At 34.0% G+C, this 23745-nt stretch overlaps 1 protein-coding gene across 8 annotated transcripts in view; it reads left to right on the plus strand.

Annotated features, from left to right (window-relative positions):
- The window catches only part of DENND4A (DENN domain containing 4A), a 130931-nt gene that overhangs the window by 50412 nt on the left and 56774 nt on the right, over positions 1 to 23745 (plus strand). For all 8 annotated transcript variants that reach the window (XM_036842590.1, XM_036842587.1, XM_036842592.1 and 5 more), the window contains 8 exons: positions 6153 to 6222; positions 8977 to 9146; positions 9965 to 10206; positions 13722 to 13788; positions 15192 to 15250; positions 17604 to 17748; positions 18010 to 18185; positions 22384 to 22484. In XM_036842590.1, coding sequence (XP_036698485.1) covers positions 6153 to 6222; positions 8977 to 9146; positions 9965 to 10206; positions 13722 to 13788; positions 15192 to 15250; positions 17604 to 17748; positions 18010 to 18185; positions 22384 to 22484 — 1030 coding nt within the window. The remainder of the gene's footprint in view (positions 1 to 6152; positions 6223 to 8976; positions 9147 to 9964; positions 10207 to 13721; positions 13789 to 15191; positions 15251 to 17603; positions 17749 to 18009; positions 18186 to 22383; positions 22485 to 23745) is intronic.

Genomic DNA, 23745 nt, shown 5'->3' on the forward strand with positions numbered 1-23745 from the left:
ACCTTAAGAAACAAGAAACATCTCAAATAAACAACCTAACCTTACACCTAAAGCAATTAGAGAAAGAAGAACAAAAAACCCCCAAAGTTAACAGAAGGAAAGAACTCATAAAGATCAGAAATAAATGAAAAAGAAATGAAGGAAACGATAGCAAAGATCAATAAAACTAAAATCTGGTTCTTTGAGAAGATAAACAAAATTGATAAACCATTAGCCAGACTCATCAAGAAAAAAAGGGAGAAGACTCAAATCAATAGAATTAGAAATGAAAAAGGAGAAGTAACAACTGACACTGCAGAAATCCAAAGGATCATGAGAGATTACTACAAGCAACTATATGCCAATAAAATGGACAACCTGGAAGAAATGGACAAATTCTTAGAAAAGCACAACCTACCGAGACTGAACCAGGAAGAAATAGAAAATATGAACAGACCAGTCACAAGCACTGAAATTGAAACTGTGATTAAAAATCTTCCAACAAACAAAAGCCCAGGACCAGATGGCTTCACAGGCGAATTCTATGAGACATTTAGAGAATAGCTAACACCTATCCTTCTCAAACTCTTCCAAAATATAGCAGAGGGAGGAACACTCCCAAACTCTACTAGGCCACCATCACCCTGATACCAAAACCAGACAAAGATGTCAGAAAGAAAGAAAACTACAGGCCAATATCACTGATGAACATAGATGCAAAAATCCTCAACAAAATGCTAGCAAACAGAATCCAACAGCACATTAAAAAGATCATACACCATGATCAAGTGTGGTTTATCCCAGGAATGCAAGGATTCTTCAGTATACGCAAATCAATCAATGTGATACACCATATTAACAAGTTGAAGGAGCAAAACCATATGATCATCTCAATAGATGCAGAAAAAGCTTTTGACAAAATTCAACACCCATTTATGATAAAAACCCTCCAGAAAGTAGTCATAGAGGGAACTTACCTCAACATAATAAAGGCCGTATATGACAAACCCACAGCCAACATCATCCTCAATGGTGAAAAAATGAAAGCATTTCCACTAAGATCAGGAACAAGACAAGGTTGCCCACTCTCACCACTATTATTCAACGTAGTTTTGGAAGTTTTAGCCACAGCAATCAGAAAAGAAAAAGAAATAAAAGGAATCCAAATTGGAAAAGAATAAGTAAAGCTGTCACTGTTTGCAGATGACATGATACTATACATAGAGAATCCTAAAGACTCTACCAGAAAACTACTAGTGTTAGTCAATGAATTTGGTAAAGTAGCAGTATACAAAATTAATGCACAGAAATCTCTTGCATTCCTATACACTAATGATGAAAAATCTGAAAGTGAAATTAAGAAAACATTCCCATTTACCATTGCAACAAAAAGAATAAAATATCTAGGAATAAACCTACCTAAGGAGACAAAAGACCTGTATGCAGAAAATTATAAGACACTGATGAAAGAAATTAAAGATGATACAAACAGCTGGAGAGATATACCATGTTCTTGGATTGGAAGAATGAACATAGTGAAAATGACTCTACTACCCAAAGCAATCTACAGATTCAATGCAATCCCTATCAAACTACCACTGGCATTTTTCACAGAACTAGAACAAAAAATTTCACAATTTGTATGGAAACACAAAAGACCCCGAATAGCCAAAGCAATCTTGAGAAAGAAAAACGGAGCTGGAGGAATCAGGCTCCCTGACTTCAGACTATACTACAAAGCTACAGTAATCAAGACAGTATGGTACTGGCACAAAAACAGAAATATAGATCAGTGGAACAGGATAGAAATCCCAGAGATAAACCCACGCACATATGGTCATCTTATCTTTGATAAAGGAGGCAAGAATATACAGTGGAGAAAAGACAGCCTCTTCAATAAGTGGTGCTGAGAGAACTGGACAGCTACATGTAAAAGAATGAAAGTAGAACACTCCCTAACATCATATACAAAAATAAACTCAAATTGACTTAAAGACCTAAATGTAAGGCCAGACACTATCAAACTCTTAGAGGAAAACATAGGCAGAACACTGTATGACATAAATCACAGCAAGATCCTTTTTGACCCACCTCCTAGAGAAATGGAAATAAAAACAAAAATAAACAAATGGGACCTAATGAAACTTCAAAGCTTTTGAACAGCAAAGGAAACCATAAACAAGACGAAAAGACAACCCTCAGAATGGGAGAAAATATTTGCAAATGCAGCAACTGACAAAGGATTCATCTCCAAAATTTATAAGCAGCTCATGCAGCTCAATATCAAAAAAACAAACAACCCAATCCAAACATGGATAGAAGACCTAAATAGACATTTCTGCAAAGAAGGTATACAGATTGCCAACAAACACATGAAAGAATGCTCAACATCATTAATCATTAGAGAAATGCAAATCAAAACTACAATGAGATATCATCTCACACCAGTCAGAATGGCCATCATCAAAAAATCTACGAACAATAAATGCTGGAGAGGGTGTGGAGAAAGGGAACCCTCTTGCACCGTTGGTGGGAATGTAAATTGATACAGCCACTGTGGAGAACAGTATGGAGGTTCCTTAAAAAACTAAAAATAGAACTATCATATGACCCAGCAATCCCACTACTGGGCGTATACCCCGAGAAAACCATAATTCAAAAAGAGTCATGTACCACAATGTTCATTGCAGCTCTATTTACAATAGCCAGGACATGGAAGCAACCTAAGTGTCCATCAACAGATGAATGGATAAAGAAGATGTGGCACATATCTACAAGGGAATATTACTCAGCCATGAAAAGAAACGAAATTGAGTTATTTGTAGTAAGGTGGATGGACCTAGAGTCTGTCATACAGAGTGAAGTAAGTCAGAAAGAGAAAAACAAATACCATATGCTAACACATATATATGGAATCTAAAAAAAAAAAAAAGTCGTCATGAAGAACGTAGAGGCAAGACGGGATTAAAGACACAGACTACTTCGCCTAGCGCTGTAGAGCCCGCGAGCCGCAGCTACTGAGCCCATGCACCTAGAGCTCGTGCTCTGCAACAAGAGGAGCCACCACAATGACAAGCCCAGGCACCGCAACAAAGAGTAGCCCCCACTTGCAGCAACTAGAGAAAGCCCGCGCGCAGCAACGAAGACCCAATGCAGCCAAAATTAAAAAATAATAAATAATAAATTTATTTTTTTAAAAAAAAGCTTGTGGCAAAAGTTTTCAAGAATTACTAGTTTTTAACCTTTGAACCATAAGCCTTAAGTGATTTGGACTTTGATTGATTTAGAATAGAATAGTAATATTTTAGAGCTGGAAGAGAACTTAAGAGTGTCATATGGTCCAAAACTGCAAAAAATGTGTAGTTAAGGGTATTTAGTCCAGGTGCTTTGATTCGCACAGCAAATATTTGGCTAATTTGGGACTTTCTCCTCAGTTTCTAACTCATTGAGAGTATTTTTTTAATATTCTCTACAAATGGCTCTTGTTTTACAACTTTTCAGGAATGTCAATGTTTGATTTAGCAAGTTGATTTAGAAAAGTGGAGTTATTAACAAACCAAGTAGTTAAATCATGCACCTAATTCCAGAAGAAAGGTTTTTGCCATGGCAAACCACAGTGTGGATATTTTATGGGTTAAATGTTTAAAGTATTTTAAGAACAATGGCTCTTCCTACTTTCTTTTTTGCTGAACCTTTGTATAAAAAGAAATTTAGAAAAAGCTTCTTGTATCCTTGGCTCTTTTCCTCCAGAGCCTTATAACTTTTACTTTAAGTCTTTGTTTTTTATTTTAAGATATTCCTTTCAGTTTCTACCATATCCACATGGTCATATATAGTTCCTTTTTTATCATCACAAAAGTTATTGAAGGTTTTTTTGTTATCTTTACAAATTTGGCTTATTGGGAACTGGAGTTGAGACTTTGCAATACAGGACCCTTTATAAATTTTTTACCCACCGGATAAACTGAAAGTCCAGTTTGCCTACATTCATAATATCCACTTGAATTTTATACATTTTTATACATCCATTCTTTTGATGCAAAAATATTGAAATGTTTATTAAAAAACAAAATCCCAACAGAGCAATGAGCATAACTTAATGTCCTAAATAAGTAGGGTTTAACATACTAATCTGCTGGGGACATATTAAAAATGTTTAAGAAAGTGGAAAATTTCTAGGTGATGAGACAACTTATTGTATCATTGTTCATAATAGTCCCCCCAAAAGGAAACAACCTAAATGTCCCTCAGTAGGGGAATGGATAAAATAAACTATGTTTCTTTCATTAATGGAATACTATCCAGCGGTTCAGATGAAGAAAGTAGATCTGTATCAACGTAACTAATTCTCAAAATCATTTTGATGAGTGAGAAAGCAAGCCATAAAGGCGTATATTCAGCGCATCACCGTTTATATAAAGTTATAAAGCATACAAAACAATGATACGTACTTAAAGATGTGTATATTTACATAGTAGAAGTTTTTAAAATGCATGTGAATGAAATGCGCTAGCTTCAGGCTAGTAGTTAACTATAGAGGACAGAAAGGGATGGAAGATGAGGCTTTAGTTAAATCTGTAATTTTTTTGTTTCTTTATAAATTAAAATATCGGAAGCAAATAAGGTCATTGTTAACATTTGTTAAAACTAGGGGGTGAGTAAATGGGTGTTTGTTATGGTAATCTCTTAATATTTAAAAAATGTATTTCTTAAAGTAAGTGTATTTTCTTTATGTATTTGTTCTCAGTGCTAAGTATCTGTCCTCATGTACTGGTCCATGCAGGCACTCTCCATCATGTATGCACAAACACATCCCCTCACATTCATTCCTTTAACAAGTATTTATTAAGTATTTCTACATAATAGGCACTGTTTTGGGTGCTAGATACAGCAGTGGACAAAACAAAGCCCTTACCATCATGGAGCTTATGTTCTAGTGGTGGGAGGCAGATAATAAATTAGAGAATATACAATATGCCCAGTGGTGGTAAGTGCTATCTATGCATGGAAGAAAAAAAAAAAAAAACCAGATAGGGGCAGTAGGGAGGACTGGGGAGGGTAGAGGGAGACTTGTTATTGTATATAAGGTGATGAAAGGAAGGCTGTCTAATAAAGTGACATTTGAGTTGAGGCCTGAAGGAGGTGAGGAAATGTGCTCTGTGAATGTATCTGTCACCACCTCATGTCAAGTGGTGACATCTCCTAAGTTACATATCCATTTCAGACTTCTCGCCTTACCTCCATTTGACTCTATGCTTGGATGTCTAATAGATGTTTCAAACTTAAGATGTCTGAAACTCCTTTTCTTTACCCCCAAATCTGCTTTACCCATAGTCTTCTTCATCTCATTTGTAGCTAGGACTAGGAATTTGAGACTCTTTGGGGAGTAGCTGTTATTTAAAGGCGTGGTACTAAATAGATGAGATCATTTAGAGAAAATAAAGAAAAGATCACATTTAATGATCAGGAAAAGAGAGGGGATGCTATAAGGGAGATTGAGGACTGGCCAGAGATTTGGTGGCGAGGGACCCAGGAGAGTGTGATGCCTCAAAAGCCAAGAAAGGAAAATGTTTCAGGAAGGGAGTCATTAGTGGTATCAAAATCTGCTGAGAGGTTGAAAAAGATGAAGACTAGGAATCAACTCTTAACATTTGGCATCATTAAAGTTGTTAAAGTGTTCTTTTAAAAAAATGATGGGATTAAAACCTGGTTTGGAATGGATTCATGAAAGAATAGGAAATAAGGAAATGGATATGGCAAATTACAACTCTTGAGTTTTGGTATAAAGAACTGGAGAAAAATCTGGCAATATCTGAAAGGTGTTGTGGAATCAAAAGAAAGGTCTACATACACGAGTAGGTATTTCTTTTTATCATTTCTGCCCAGAGTTTGGACTTAGAATAAAATCTAAATTTCTGTGGTTTAGTTTTGTTTTAAAGGGTCACTTTCCTCATGCTATTGCTATCGCAAGGGGAAAATATGTTACATTTTATTTCTGAAAGAAAATTAGGCAATAACTCCAATAAAATGCTGACAAAATAACCAAGTGAAAATAAAAAGAAATCTGTCACTACATCTTAGGAAATACATACCGGAGAGATCAAAGAGATTCCATTTTATTAAGTTACTACCTTTTACAATTTAATGATATTTCCTTTTTTTTTTTAATTCAGTGGGGATCAGCAGTGTACTTATGTTATAAAAAATCGGTGGCAAAGACTAACACTGTATCTTACAAAGCTGGTAAGTATAATTTTTCATGGAATACTTTATAAATGTATTATGGGGCCAATAAGATTAAAGAAAAAAAAACGAAACCTGTCTTACGATGTGTTAGTGTCAGGACTGGGACTATATAACCCATGTCTTTTCTTTTTTTTTTTTAATTTCCCCCATTGTTTATTTTATTTTATTTTATTTTTTCAAATTTTTTTTTTAAACATCTTTATTGAAGTATAATTGCCTTACAGTGGTGTGTTAGCTTCTACTTTATAACAAAGTGAATCAGTTATACATATACAATATGTTCCCATTTCTCTTCCCTCTTGCATCTCCCTCCCTCCCACCCTCCCCATCCCACCCCTCTAGGTGGTCACAAAGCACCGAGCTGATCTCCCTGTGCTATGCGGCTGCTTCCCACTAGCTATCTATTTTACATTTGGTAGTGTATATACGTCCATGACACTCTCTTACCCTGTCACATCTCACCCCACCCCCTCCCCATATCCTCAAGTCCATTCTCTAGTAGGTCTGTGTCTTTATTCCCGTCTTGCCACTAGGTTCTTCATGGCTTTTTTTTTTTTTTCCTTAGATTCCATATATATGTGTTAGCATACTGTATTTGTTTTTCTCTTTCTGACTTACTTCACTCTGTGTGACAGACTCTAACTCCATCCACCTCATTACAAATACCTCCATTTCATTTCTTTTTATGGCTGAGTAATATTCCATTGTATATATGTGCCACATCTTCTTTATCCATTCATCTGTCGATGGACATTTAGGTTGCTTCCATGTCCTGGCTATTGTAAATAGAGCTGCAATGAACATTTTGGTACATGACTCTTTCTGACCTATGGTTTTCTCAGGATATATGCCCAGTAGTGGGATTGCTGGGTCGTATGGTAGTTCTATTTGTAGTTTTTGAAGGAACCTCCATACTGTTCTCCATAGTGGCTGTATCAATTTACATTCCCACCAACAGTGCAAGAGTGTTCCCTTTCCTCCACACCCTCTCCAGCATTTATTGTTTCTAGATTTTTTGATGATGGCCATTCTGACTGGTGTGAGATGATATCTCATTGTAGTTTTGATTTGCATTTCTCTAATGATTAATGATGTTGAGCATTCTTTCATGTGTCTGTAGGCCATCTGTATATCTTCTTTGGAGAAATGTCTATTTAGGTCTTCTGCCCATTTTTGGATTGGGTTGTTCGTTTTTTTGTTATTGAGCTGCATGAGCTGCTTGTAAATCTTGGAGATTAATCCTTTGTCAGTTGCTTCATTTGCAAATATTTTCTCCCATTCTGATGGTTGTCTTTTAACCCATGTCTTTTGATTGTTTTGTCTTCATCCATACTTTATTGGATGCTTAATGGAATATTAATTTTAAAAGAAGGCAAGGTTTTTAAAATATTAGGTTTAAGTAAATAACTAATAAGTAGATATCGTTCTCTTTAAGTTTTTAAATCAGTAGAAAATGTGGAAAAGTATTTATTGTCCTTTTAAATTAATGTTTCCTTAATAGTTATATTAAATTTAATCAAATCTATAGTTCATATGTAATTATATTTCAAAATCACCTGAAATATTGTAAACTAACTTGTAATTTTATAATGCATAGTTGAATTGCCAGAAACCTCAAAATATCAAATTATGTACAAGAGAGCAGATTCAACCTTTTAAAAAATAAATTTTTAAAGTTAGTGTCCTAGACTCCTACCTTCTTCTACCTGTGATTTTCTGGGGTCCACAGCTCATCGCTATTTCTATAGTTACTTAAAGGCTATACCGTTACTTCATGACTTGAGAAAGTAATGGAGACTTAACTGTAAATCCTTATGGGATCAACTGGCTGGCTAGCATATAATTAGAGAATTTTAGAACTGCCTTGGACCTCTATATCTAGTTCATCTCACTTTATAGATGAGAAAACCAGAGACCTATAGGTACATGATTTGTCCAAAGTCAAACAGATATTAGTGTGGCAGACCAACCACTCATATTCTTAGTTTATCATTTTGTATTTAACATCATGTCTGGTGATGGTTTCCACTTGACTTTAAGGGTTCAAGGTCAGGGAATCTATTTTCTGTTTCTAGTCCCACAAAATCCAGGACAAGAGTCTGCTCCGAGGGTTTGTTAGGTAGAAGATACCTGGACTACTCTCTAGACTAGTCTATTTAACATGAAATAATGTGCCACTTGAAACTCTATTTTCATATATTCTGGGATTATTCAGAAGCTGCGGTTAAGCTGATACTATTTTAAAGACATTGTAAATATGTGACTTCTATTTTTATGTGTATTTTTCTTGTATTTGTCCTAGAAGTTATATATATAGTCCTATAGAATATCTATTTTAACGTGTCAAAAAAACCCCAAGGGAAAGTTATTGAAAGCTAGTGAAGTGGATATATGCATTTGAACATTTCAAAAAAAAAATAGTATGTTCATATGCTTTAAGACAGTGTGACCACAAAATGAACTTTTAGGAGTGTGTTTATATTTGTGTATGTTTCTTTAGAATAATCTTTTCTTGTTTACCTTACTAGCCTTTGTGGATGAAGCTTGATAAATATTACATAGTTAATATGAATAGTTTGAGGATTAAAATCTATATGAATCCTACTAAAGTATTCAGAGTTACTTGGTGAACATATATGTAATGTTTTGGTCTTCCAAAAGTGTTAAATAATAAAGCATTTTAGCATCATTCAAATTATGAGCCCCTAAATTCAAGACATGATGAGTTAATATTTATTATTGTTTTTACAGGTCTAATTTGTAGATACCCTCAAGAAGATTATGAGTCATTCTCACTCCCAGAATCTGTTCCCCTATTTTGTTTACCAATGGGTGCAACTATTGAATGTTGGCCACCAAATAGCAAATACCCTCTCCCTGTATTTTCTACATTTGTGTTAACTGGAGCCTCAGCTGAAAAGGTACTATATGTTTAACAAATGATATCTGCAAATTTCTTGTACACTTTCAAGTCTTAAGTTTTATATGCAGGAACAATAGAAAAAATAACTGGTTAAATTGAATCTATTACACGCACCTCTTCCACTTTGTTAAAATAACTATATCGAGAGACACAGGAAAAGAGAATTTCATTCTGTCCCATATACCCAAGTGCTTCTTTTGTGAATATAGTGAAAGATTTTTTTCATCATCAAATGATGATCCTTCATTGCTTCATTTTCTGTTACAGAAACTTAAAAGTAATACTAAAGAGATTATTAAATATGCAGTGTTATTTAGAATCATAAACTGTTATATTGTTGGAATGGACTTTGGAAATCATCTAGTCTAACATCTTCATTTTATATATTGGGAAATTGAAGTCTAGAGAAATTCAGTGAATTGTCTGAAGTTGGAATATTTATTTCCTTATCTAAAATTCTGTCCCACTCTCTATTAAATAATTATTTTCAATCATTTTCTTATAGAGAATATTGATACAATTGCTTTTACTCTTTATAAAACAAATGCAATTTAATTAAAACACCTTTTTTTTCCCAGTAATAAGGAGATATGAGAGTTGTGCTGTGTAGTTTTGTTGTTGTTGTCGATATTTTAACGTACTTCAAGAAAGCAAGAGAGGTGTCTCTTCACCACTGGGTTTCTGGTACCTGGCACCTTGCTTGGCTCATAGGCATATAATGGCTCCTAATAGCTCATCCATTAAATATTTAACTAATGATGTGATTGGAATAAATGATATAAGGCATACTTATCAAATATATTACTTGTTTTCCAGGTCTATGGTGCTGCTATTCAGTTTTATGAACCATACTCCGAAGAGAATCTCACAGAAAAACAGAGATTTCTTTTGGGTTTAGCATCATCAGCAGATGAGAAGTCTGATAGTTCCAAGACAGTTCACACTAGTAAATGCATCTGTCTTCTCTCTCACTGGCCTTTTTTTGATGCATTCAGGAAGTTTCTGACTTTTCTATATCGTTATTCCATCTCTGGACCTCATGTCCTTCCAATTGAGAAGTAAGTTAGAAGCCTTCTTGGTTCAAAATTTGGCAGCTCTTTCCATTATGTGTGGTGTATTTATACTGGTAATTGAGTAAATTTTATTTGGAAGCTAGATTTTTCAAGAGAAAGAAAGTTTGGTTGATTCAGTCAGGTAATATTTCTCTATTATACCTACAGTTTTGTTATTTTAGATAATTTTATCTCTAACAAAATGAAATAAATGTTTCATCTTCTTGATACTCTTTTGAAGTTTGGAGATCCTAATTAGCGTTTTTTTTACAGGTTTTGTTAATTCTTATTTTACATGTAATTTGGGTTTATATGAACCTTTAAAATATTCCTCACTATTTTTAGATATCATGAATTTAAAGGAAAAATTAGATAAACGTATTTTTTATTCTTTTTAAAATTTTTGTGATTTACTTCAAGATCACTAAAACTGAATAATCTTTAATGTATTAAGGTTTGACACAAATGAGATCTAAACATCACCACTGTCTATTTGACTATTGTTTATTTTATATCATCTATCACTTAAGCTCTTTTGTGTTCTTCGGCAGAATTCTGTGATTCTAATGACAGTTGAAAGTGATAGAATTATTATAAGTACAGTCAATGTAAAATATTACTTTATAATTTTTCCTTGCAGTTTTCTGCCCACATCTCAGTATTCTAATCCACCAGTTCTCAAATTTTTTAGTCTCAGGACCACTTTATACTCTTAAAAATGAAGACCCCCCCCCAAAGAGCTTTTTTTAACGTGTTATATCTATTAATATTTACTACATTAGAAATTAAAACTGAGAACTTCAAAAATATTTATTAATTTATTTTAAAAAATGATAAACCTGTTACATGTTATCATAAATATCTTTTTTTTTTAATAACCATTTCCTAAAACAAAAAAATTAGGAAGAAGAGTGACATTGTTTTACATTTTTTGCAAATCTCTAATGTCTGGCTTAATTGAACATAGCTGGGTTCTCATTTTATCTTATTTTTAATTTTTTTTTGGCCATGCAGCATGTGTGATCTTAGTTCCCCAACCAGGCATCGAACCCATGCCTCCTGTATTGGGAGCACAGAGTCTTAACCACTGGACTGCCAGGGAAGTCCCTTAGCTAGGTTCTCATATATGCTTGTGCTTTCAGTCTGTTGCAATATGTTGTTTTGGTTGACATAATGAAAAAAACGTGGCCTCACACAAATATGTATGTGGAAAAGGGAGGGCATTTGAATAGTCTTTTCAGAAAATTGTGGATTTTCTTTTTTGACACTGCACCAAAACTTGACAAGTATAGTTTATTATAGGTTACTGTCAGTATGGAATCTAAAACTTTAGTGATGAACTTTCTCTGTTACAGTAAAATCTATTGGTCTATCTCTTTGAGTGGAACTTTTATACATGTGTGATTTTGTAGCATCGTACATTGGTCATTTGGAAAATACTGGTTCACTGAGTTAACATAGATACATCTCATTATCAAAATTTAAAAATCAGATTTGTGAATATAACCACCTACATCAGAAAAATTTTTGAGTATTGAGAAATTGTCAAGTTTATGGTAGCAAGATTCTAATTTTTACTTGAAAGCTTGAATTTATTTACTTATTTGTTTGTTCCTCCTTTGGGGTTAACTGAGAAAAAGGTTTTAGTATTCCATTTTGATTTCTCCCTTGGCTTTTTAAAAACAGCTTTATTGAAATATAATTCACATATCACACAGTTCACCCATTTAAATTAGTATGCAATTCAATGTTTTTTAAAAACATGCATTCACAGGGTGTACAACCATTACCAAAATCTAATTTTAGAACATTTTCATCCCCTAGGAGAAACCGCATACCCATTAGGTGTCCTGCCCCATTCCCCACTTATCCACTCAGGTCTAAGCAACTTATATGGTCTTCTTTGACTGGATCCTTTCATCTTTTCGTAATGTTTCCAAGGTTCATCCATATTGTACCATGTGACAGTACTACATTTCTTTTTATTGGAAAGCTTGAATTTAATTATTGGCAACAAGTACTGTAAGTTATTTTTCTTGAAGCAATAGCCTCACTTTGTTCATTTTAATGTAGAAAATATCTACTGAATACCCACATTGGATAACATTAATATGTCTTTTGTTCTTTCAAGGAAAAATGGCATTCTCTGGAAACAAAGCAAAACAAAAACAGCTAATTCACTCACAACTCAGTCACACAAGTGCTCTTCCTCAAGACAAACATCATACTCCTGTATGCAGCAGAAGTGCTTTATGCATTCTTCCCCTTTCATCACACAGATTATTTATAAGTATACACTGCAGAGTCAAAATTTAGTAAAATTAATAGTATTTACTGCTTCATCCGAGACATTCTTAAGTGAAACTGAATACAGCAGCTACAGTTCAGTGCCATTCCCTTGATTCATAGTAAGGGGCAGCAGTTTTATCCACAATGCTTTTGCACCATCAGTGCAAATATCAACACAGTGAAGATGGCAAACGGTGTCTTTAAAAAGTAGCTTTGACCTTGCAGATTCTCCCTGAATTGGTCTTGGGGATCTTTAGGTATTCATGGATCACACTTTGTTTTCTGCTATTCTAACTACTTCACATAATGCAAGCAGATGTGTGTCCTCTGGAACTCATTCCCCTTGTCTTTTTGTTCTTAGACTGTGAGTACCTTAGTAGTAGAAACTGGTAGTATATGGCTTTTAAAAAAATAATTCCCAACATGTCTGGCAGTATCTTATATATAGCAGGCAGTCAAAACATGTTTGTAAAAAATTAATAATTTTCTCTTCTGATGTTTTGTATCCAGTTGAAATTATCTCAGTTCTGAAACCAAGATGATTTGGAAATAGTTTAAAAGTAATAGAGAAATAAAATAGCTCATTCCTTAAAAAAGGATTGTTCACTATTGTTGCCTTTTTTCTTTTCCATGGTATTCAAAACAAAACCCATCAATCTAGCTTTTTATCTGTTCTCTTCTGGGGAAAAAACCCATAAAATCAGTAATAGAATTTTTAACCTATTGTTAATAGAAAGTATATTGTTCATGTTTTAGAAACAGTTAAACTCTTTCATTTTTCTGGAGTACTCAGTGGTTGCTTCATTTTTAAAATATGAGCAATTGACTAAAAAGTATATTGCTTCATTTTAAAAATATGAGCAATTGACTAAAAAGTATATGCAAGAATTAGCTTCTTTGGTAATGTCCACATCTCTGTTACGTTGTTTGTTATCTTCTTAGGGAGAGGTAGAAGTTACAGTGGCTTTTCAGACATTAATAACACAAACGTTATTGAATGTGAGAAAGTATTAATATGAAAAGTTTTTGGGTGGGTTTAGATAGAAGGAACTTTCCTGGGACAAACGATTTTTGGTTGTTGTTTGTTCACTTGCTTTTGTAGTAGCAGGGATTTTGAAATTATAGGTACACAGAGCTTTTGACTCAACCTGGACTTGTGGTGACATGTTGACCTTTATAGCATATGGTATTCACTTTGGAATCAATCAGGTGTTTGTTTGTTTGTTTTTAAGGCATATTTCTCATTTTATGCATAAAGTTCCTTTTCCATCTCCTCAGAGACCACGGATTTTAGTTCAGGTAAGATTTTCACGACGTAAGTGCTCTGTTAAATAATTATTGACTCTGTCAAAATGTACCATAAGAATAACAATTTTATATGGGTAAAAAAATCAAATGAAATCAAAAGAGAACCAGATACTGTTTTACATTGGAGTTTGGACCCTTATGGTTTTATTAACTACCTCCCAGACAGACATCTAATATTTCCTCTTAGATAAAGCATTGCAGAGTTAAAGAAGTAGACAGCAGTAGGCGTTTTGAACACGTAAAAAGGGACTGCTTTCCCTAAATTTATTCTTGGTATTTGAACATTTGTGCCTTTGGCACTTATTCCCTAAGTTAAATGTATTAGAAGAGATAAAAGAAAAAGCTGTGTGTTTTCATATATTGCAGGAAGAATTGCTCATATCTTTGTGAGAGGAGGAAGTTTAAAGTGAACATAAATTATTTCCCCCATCTCTTTTCCCTGTTGACTTTATCTTTCGTCTTTTGTTTACATTTCTTTTTTGTCTATGCTCTTTATATGTAAGTTGTCTTTTGAATCTATTTAATAACGATTTTTGAAGTGATTTTGAGAAAATATTTCATGTATTATCACTATATGTGCCTTGTATTTATCACAGCCCTTAATGGAGTATCATTCAAAATGAGAAATCATTTATAAGTAGATATTTGCAAATTTGTATAAATCTGCATAAAATTTTAAATGTAGATTAAATTAATTGCATTAATATATTGATACAGATAAAATGTCTAGAAAAATATCATTTTGATAAGCTTTATAAATAGTCTGCATATCTACATATCATCCCAAGTTACTTCTTGGTATTTAGTGCCAGAATACATATAGCGCAATCAGTTTGAATACACATAAAAGATATGTTTTATAGCAGAAGTTGGCAAGTTTTTTATGTTGAGGCTGAAACAGTGTTTCAGTCTTTACAGTAAAGGCCATACTGTCTCTCTGGAAACTACTCAGCTCTGCTTTCATTGCACAAAAGCAGCTATAGGTAACACATAAACAAATGTGCATGGCTTTTTTTAAATAAGACTTTATTTATAAAAACAGGTGGCCTGTGGATTTGCCTTGAGGCCATAGGTTTGCTAACTCTGGTTTTACCGTATTAAATGAATAATTTAGTCTTTCGATACAGATTTGTTAAATGGCATCAGGGAAATGTTGAGAAACAGAAGAAAAGAGATAGGATTCAGAGTAAGAAGAGTTAGTAGTTAGAAGAGGTCAGTCATCAGGACATATTTTTCAGGATCTTAGTAAGTGATATAGATGGTTCCTATACTGGTGAATGGGGATATTGAAACTTTATGGGCATCGTCTATATATATATATGTTTTTTTCTGGAAGATGGTGTTTTAAAGTTCATCTTTATATTTCAAATACTTTATTTTTAATCTATTTTCAGTTATCACCACATGATAATCTGATTCTCAGTCAGCCTGTTTCTTCACCTCTTCCACTAAGGCAAGTAAAACTTCATTTGTGTTTCTCTAAATGTAGTGTGAGCTAAAGTAACATTCAAGTATTTTCTCTCTTTCCTAGGGAAAATTGCAAATGTTGATGGAAATACTTCTCATTTAATTGTTTCTTACCTAAATTTCTTTTACTTAACAGTGAGGTTAAAGGTCTTAAAGAACACAGAAAAACTTTTACAATAGTGTTTGGTATTTTGTGTATCCATTTATTATGATTAAGTACATACAACTACATAAATAAGTATATATGTCTGTAGATTATGAAAACAATTTTTTTTAGCTTTAAATATCCTCTGAAGAACATTCAAATGCAATTAATTTTAAATTTAACCCCCAAATAAAAAGTTACTTATAAATACTAGCCCATGGAATAGAATAATGTATTTCATCACCTTAAAAGTTCAGAGAGATTCTGAAATATGTTTTTTCTAAAGTATCATTTCTTGAAATTTAATTAGCTGTGTAATTTTTCTAGCAGGGAAATAGTTACAATATAATTAAGTTATTTTGTAGCACATACCTAAGGGAGACCAGCTGCCATCTTTGACATTAATTTTGTAAGAATTGCAGACTATTTCATCACCAGGTGTTGGCCCAGAGTGACCAGTGTTTTCTTAACCTTTGTTTGAGCTGAGAATAAATTAGAAATACTGACTGAGACTACTTTAAAACAATTCTACATTACCCAAGAGCCTTTTTTTATTTTTTGGTAATGGCTTTATTGATATATAATTCACATACCATACAATTCACCCAGTTAAATTGTACAATTTAATGATTACATTCACAGAGTTCTGCAACTATCACTATAATCAATTTTAGAACATTTTCATAGCTCCAAAAAAACCCTGTACCCTTTAGCAGTTACCCTCCCTTACTCCTCCCATCCCTATATATACAAACACACACACGCCCCCTTGCCAGCCCTAGGCAACTGCTGATCTACTTCTTTCGCTTCAGATTTGCCTGTCCTGGACATTTCATATAAATGGAATCATAAAATGTGGCCTTTTGTGTTTGGCTTCTTTCACTTAGCATGTTTCTAATGTTTATCCACATTATAGCATGTATCAGTTCTTCATTCCTTTTTATTTCCAACAAATATTTCAGTGTATGGATATACCACATTTTACTTATCCATTTATCAGTTGACAGACATTTGGGTTGTTTCTACTTTTGGGCTACTATAAATAATGCTGCTATGAACATGCACAAGTTTTTTGTGGGCATATGTGTTCATTTCTCCAAGAGACTTTATTAGTTTTGATTTATTTTTAAAAAGTTAATTCAGTGAAGCCAATTATTTAACATTATAAAGATGAAATACTGGTTAGCTTACTGAATCATTTACTTTTTTTTTTTAATTTTTTAAAAAATTTATTTATTTTTTTATGTTTGGCTGCGTTCGGTCTTTGTTGCTGCGCGCGGGCTTTTCTCTAGTTGCGGCGAGCGGGGGGCTACTCTTCATTGCGGTGTGCGGGCTTCTCATTGGGCGGCTTCTGTTGTTGCAGAGCACGGGCTCTGGGCGAGCAGGCTTCAGTAGTTGTGGCATTCGGGCTCAGTAGTTGTGGCTTGCGGGCTCTAGAGTGCAGGCTCAGTAGTTGTGGCGCACGGGCTTAGTTGCTCCGCAGCATGTGGGATCTTCCCAGAGCAGGGCCCAAACCCGTGTCCCCTGCATTGGCAGGCGGATTCTTAACCACTGCGCCACCAGGGAAGCCCAGAGTCATTTACTTTGTTAATGCAGTATTTTGTTAACCATGTACAATGTCTGAGTTTTGATTATTAATTTGCTTTGTATGTGTGTATCATCACGTCGTGGCTCTTAATTAATATTATCATTACAATAGTAAAGATAATCTAGCTATTTCTAAATCCAAATTTTGAGATGTGTATTTACCTTAAGGAAGTTGGGCCTGTAAGTCACGTACGTTTTCTGATAATTACAGAGGAAGATGAGCCATGTTAAAAAAAAAAAAAAAAAAACTTGCATTAAACGATTTGCTTTCAACCAAAGCACCCCTCTTATACATTGAATTCTTTATTAGAACATTATCTACATGGCACATCTTTTTATATAAAATGAAGCAGATGACTTTTCATTTTCCATATTTAATACAACGCAGAAGAATCGAATGATTTCAGAACCTCATAAAACTTCATTATTTTCATAGTGTGTTTCTGATACAGTGTTTTCCCTACATAAGAGCAACAGTCATGTTTAAAGTTAAATATGTAATATGAACTATAATCCTACCCTAATCATGAACTTTTAAAAATTATTTTGGATAATGAGGTGTTTGATCTCTGTTTTTTTAATTATATATTTTTGTTTGGATTTATAGTGGTGGCAAGTTTTCAACATTACTTCAGAATTTGGGCCCTGAAAATGCTGTGACACTACTGGTGTTTGCAGTAACAGAACATAAGATTCTTATTCATTCCTTACGGCCTTCAGTGCTTACTAGTGTGACAGAAGCATTAGTGTCTGTGAGTATCACAGTTTCTTATTGGCAGTCAGTTTCATTTTAAACCTGATTATTCATATAATTTAAAGCTGTTTTAATGCTTAACTAAAATTCAGAGTGTAATGAATTTCAATTTTCTGGCCACTAACACTAGTTGTAATTATTTAACAAGCATTATACTACTTTCGGTATAAATATTTGAAAGACAGTTTTTTGTGTGTGCTGAGGAATTATGCTTCAATGTCAAATAGCTAAATATTCTCTTTTCTTTTATTTATCCAAGATGATTTTCCCTTTCCACTGGCCATGCCCCTATGTTCCTCTCTGCCCACTGGCTTTAGCAGATGTCTTGAGTGCACCATGTCCATTCATAGTAGGAATTGATTCAAGATACTTTGATCTCTATGACCCTCCACCAGATGTCAGTTGTGTTGACCTAGATACCAACACAATTTCTCAGTAAGTTCGTTTTAATGATTCTACTTCCAGTAATTTACAACTTTGTAGTGTATGTATGTAAATGTATATTTTGTGAATGATAACTAGAATTCTTTTGAGCTATGTTGTTTTTATATTTGGGGTTTTTACCATCTTTGAATCAGTTCTTACTATACTTTGATGGGATAGGTTTAGTGTATTAGAGAAGGTTTTAATCCTCAGCTCTTTCAATATTTGAGAAATATTATAATCTTACGCTTACTTAGAAATTTATGTAAGAAATGTAAGGATTTTATAATTTTCTCTCTCTCTATTGGAATAATATTTAAGTTGTAGCTAAGCTACTGGAACTGTATACTTACAGCTTTTTTATAATTCAGTGTTTTCTCTTGTATTGTTTATTTTCAGTTTAATCATACTTAAGCTCTTCAGGGAAGAGGAAATTGATGCAATACCACGTTGCATCCACAGGACATACTTAAAATAACTGCAAGTTACCCTATTAGTAAAGTCTAAAAGCTAGTATACCTTTTACAATTTAAGTACGTAGTTGTGAGATAGGTTTTTCTCCATTTTTAAATAAGCATGTTTCATATTAACGCCTTTTGATTTAATTCTGAAATCTTACATTAATTCTAGTATTGTTATATGTCAAAACCTCAACTGCCTAAACCATTAGAAAAGTTTAGCAAAAAATAATTTTCTTTTATAAGGCATGTATGCTTTCAAAAGCCTAACCAAGAAAATATGGGATGTACTTTGTGCATTAAAGCCATTTTATATATGGGATAAAGAGCGTCAAAGATTCTTTACCATGAACATTTCATACTTTACCAGAAATATTTAATTCTTCAAATATTAAAGTAGTATCTCCTTTTTTTTGGCCAGTTGTTAATGTTACATGACATAATGTTTTTAAAAATTGAAATTCAGGGTGGCAAATAAGTATATACATTTTCTCTCTTTTTATACTTTTATACTTTTCCTCAATTTGTTAAAAGAATTTTTTTCTTATTATTTTAACTTTGTTTTGATCACTAATGAGTTAAAGAATCAAAGAAACATGACTTGTTTGCACTCATCAGTGCTCTTCCTTGGTTTTATGGCCTTTCCAAACCTATTGGAGGACTAAACTAGTGAATTAATAGCTTTCTACTTTCCTTCATCCTGAATTTCTGGAGCCTCAACCTGAAATTTGAAAGAAAAATCTGAGTATGAAATTTGTGGTTTCCTTTTCCCTTTTCTGACTCATAAATACATATAATAAGGAATATATTATGAATGTCAAGAAATTTCTGAAGAAAGGGAAATTAATATCTGATATGTACTAGGCATAAAGCTGTATGTATAGCCTAAGGTATCTCATATTATTCTCTGTATTTTGTGAGGTAGTTTTTACCAACCAGTCTGACAGACAGATAAGAAATCCAAAGCTTAGATTTTTAAGTAATTTATAAAAAGACACATAACTTAAAACTGCCAGAACTGATTTTGAAACTATCATTGTCTGACTCCATAACTATTACTTCTGCCACTAATTACTGGCTAACTACTTATGCAATAGTAATCCTATAAATGGAACTTACTATGAATAAAAATGAAGAAGGCTGTCATAGATCCAAACTCAGGTATTAGATAAAATTCCTTTTTTTAAAAATTATTTTTGTCTGCCTTGGGTCTTCGTTGCTGCGCGCAGGCATTCTCTAGTTGCAGCAAGCAGGGGCCACTCTTTGTTGCGGTGCGCGGGCTTCTCATTGTGGTGGCTTCTCTTGTTTCAGAGCACGGGCTCTAGGTGCTTGGGCTCAGTAGTTGTGGCATGTGGGCTCAGTAGTTGTGGCTCACGGGCTCTAGAGCGCAGGCTCAGTAGTCGTGGCACATGGGTTTAGTTGCTCTGCGGCATGTGGAATCTTCCTAGACCAGGGCTCGAACCCGTGTCCCCTGCATTGGCAGGTGGATTCTTAACCACTGTGTCACCAGGGAAGTCCCTCAATAAAACTCTTCTCCCGAGCCAAGTTTTACAGTGATGATATCAAGGGCAAGAGGAGGAAATTATGTGAGTAAATAATAGTAATTTGATGAAATGATACCAAAATACTGTTCATTCACTTATGCTACAGACATCTCTTGAGTGCCTTTTTTTTTTTTTTTTTTTTTTTTTTTTTTTGCTAGGCACTGGGAATAAAAAGACAAACCAGATACACTCCTTTCTCTTAAGTTGCTAATAATCTAGTTAGCAAGGCAGGCACACACACAGTGAATGCTAAGGCACAGTAGGAGTGCTGTGTTTTAAAGTTTTAGCAAGAAAATAATGTCAAAAGTGTTTTTACATTGTGTTCTCACTTTAATACAGGGTTCCATAGTCCTGGTCACATTATAGATGAAATAAAATCTCACAGCAGGACATCTGCAGTTTGACCCTGCCCTATCTATTTTATTATCATTGTGGAAAGATAGGGTAGATTCCAAGACAGTTCTTCTTTGTCAGCTTAAGCTTTCCCATCCACTCTTTTTTCTTTCAAAGTGATATTTGCCCTTTTTGTTCTGTGGGAAGTTTAGGGAACATTAAAAAAAAAGTTCAGCAATTCCATTTCACACCGGTGCTATGATGTCTTTGGTGGTTAGAACATAAGTGATTTACTTTTCTTCTCCTTTTTCTCTGCATTTTTCAAGTTTCCTAAAATGAGTATTTATTGCTTTTGAAATAGAAAAAAGATTTAATAAATAGAGAGTGGAATCAACAAAGCTATAGTTAAGTCCGAAAGCTTTATCATGTTTTATCACCATGCTGTTTTCTTCTCCTACTCCATATATAGTTTAAAGATCATGGGCTTCCCTGGCGGCACAGTGGTTAAGAATCCGCCTGCCAATGCAGGGGACAAGGGTTCAAGCCCTGGTCCAGGAAGATCCTACATGCCGCGGAGCAACTAAACCCGTGTGCCATGACTACTGAGCCTGCACTCTAGAGCCCGCGAGCCACAACTACTGAGCCTGCGTGCCTCAACTACTGAAGCCCATGTGCCTAGAGCCCGTGCTCTGCAACAAGAGGAGCCATCGTGGTGAGAGGCCCGTGCACCGCAACAAAGAGTGGCCCCCACTCGCCTCAACTAGAGAAAGCCCACACACGGCAACAAAGACCCAACGCAGCCAAAAATAAAAATAAATAAAATAAATTTTTTAAAAAAAAGTATTAACTGTGTTGTAAAGGTTGTATAAAGGAGATTATAGGAGTTCATCTAGAAACAAAGATATCACTGTCAAGCTGATGTCCTCTTTTATAGTTATAAAAGTATTTTGGAGTGTTATACTTTATTCAAATAATCTAATATTTTTTTAATAAATTAATTTATTATTTTTGGCTGTGTTGGGTCTTCGTTACTGCACACGGGCTTTCTCTAGTTGCAGCGAGCGGGGGCTACTCTTCGTTGCAGTGCGTGGGCTTCTCACTGCGGTGGCTTCTCTTGTTGTGGAGCACGGGCTCTAGGCGCACGGGCTTCAGTAGTTGTGATGTGCAGGCTTCGGTAGTTGTGGCACATGGGCTTCAATAGTTGTGGCACATGGGCTTAGTTGCTCCGCGGCATGTGGGATCTTCCCGGACCAGGACTCGAACCCGTGTCCCCTGCATTGGCAGGCGGATTCTTAACCACTGTGCCACCAGGGAAGCCCAAATAATCTAATATTATAGATTATTTCTTTTCTGAAAGAAGCAAAGCTAAATTTTACTTATATTTTTAGGAAACTAAATATTTGGATATACCGAAGTATTTTGATAAGCTTTATGGATCATAAGTTCATTGAAAGTTTTCTACAGTGCTTTGTCTTAGAGTATATAAGAAGAAATCTCCTAATAGTAGGATTTTCCCAATGTTTAGGTGTCTAGAGACTCTTAGATAAGATTAAGAGTAATGACCACCACATTAAGTTTTGTAGTGATTTGCATGATTCCAAAGCAAGTGGAATTGACTCAGTATAAACATAAGTGTAAAGTTTTGAGCTATATTTAATACAGGGTTCTACTCTCATATAAATTAATTTTTAAGTATTAAACACTCCAATTTACCCCTGTAGTATTTTTCTTCTGTTAAGTAGAATATTTTGTATATTTTATTTTTGTTCAATGTGTTTTCTCTTTTCCGCTTTTTATAAATAACAGATATATACCCACCCCTGCCCCACCCCAAGTTAATCTAACAAATATATTATTGTTGTCATTTAATCTCAGAACTGGTGACAAGAAAAATGTAGCCTGGAAGGTACTTCCAAAGAAACCATGTAAAAATCTGATGAACACACTGAATAATTTGCACCAGCAGTTGGCAAAATGTAAGTGTATAATTTAATTAAAGTAAGTAATTTAATCTGAAGAAAGGACTCCAGCAACTTTGCCTTACGTGTAAAAGGATGGTGTTTACCTAAAGGAAAGTGTTTTTACAATCTTAAAGGCAAATGAGCATTAAAGCAAAATTTTTTAGAAGCTGAGTGGGAGATTTACAAAGTTAATATTTTACATCATAATAAAATTCAAAAAGAGATTAAGGTGATTATTTTCAAATACTATGGAAAAAATACTGGTTTCTACTTGTGTATTTTCTTTATACATAGAATAGAAAGTTAGTTTTGAAAATCTAAGACAGATGGTTTAAATTATATTAGAAAATGCTGATGATTTTTGTGGGTTGAGAGCAAGGTCATGTGCTTTTCACCTTCAGTAGATCTTAATGCTGTGCTTACCTCAAATAATTTGAAAATAGAAGCTTGCCAGAAGCATTCGGAAATTAATTAAAGTGAAAATTGATTAGGATATGGAGAATTTCGGTTCAAAGCTTACAATAAGAGTATCTTGATAGTGATCCAGAATTACCAATAAGAGGAATTAAGCCTTCATTTATCTAATCCTCTTGGTATTTTATACCAACAGTCCATTCAGGGTTCATAATTTAATACTTATTGTATAAAAAATGGTCAGTAATGGTGCAGCAATAGTTGAGGTTCTCATTTATGTATTAGGATATAATATATATTAGGATATAAAATATAAACATGGGAGGTGGCCTACATCCTCAAGGGTTCAAGGGTGCCTATAGAATAGTTGGAAAGAGACATGGAAAAAGACAGTGTTTACAAAGTAAACCTTATAACAAGTAGATAATTCAGAAGTGGCTCATAAGTATTGGGATATGAAAAAATGACATCAAATGGAACAAATTTTATACTATGGAACAAATAAATTATGTATGGAATTTTATTTAAGCTACTTAGTTAATTGCTTTCTAAAAATTCATGTGCTTCTTTTGAATAACTGAGAAGTCCAGCAGCTTTTGTAGCAGTATTTAAGTATTATTAAAATAAGTGAAATAACCCATCTGGCTCTACTGAAGGGTAGAATCTTACAGCTTAAAATTACAGGTTTAAACAATACTGATATTGTTATTCAGGATTATATATCACTTTACAGCTTCAGAGCACTTTCACATACATTCTTTTGTCTTTACAACTGTGAAGATACTAAGTTTGAGGGAGGTAGCTTGTCAGAGATCATACAGTTAATAAGGATGAAGCTAGGATTAAAACCTAGGCCTTCCAT

The sequence above is a fragment of the Balaenoptera musculus genome, chromosome 2 (genome assembly GCF_009873245.2).
Source record: "Balaenoptera musculus isolate JJ_BM4_2016_0621 chromosome 2, mBalMus1.pri.v3, whole genome shotgun sequence".
In the NCBI taxonomy this organism is placed as follows: Eukaryota; Metazoa; Chordata; class Mammalia; order Artiodactyla; family Balaenopteridae; genus Balaenoptera; species Balaenoptera musculus.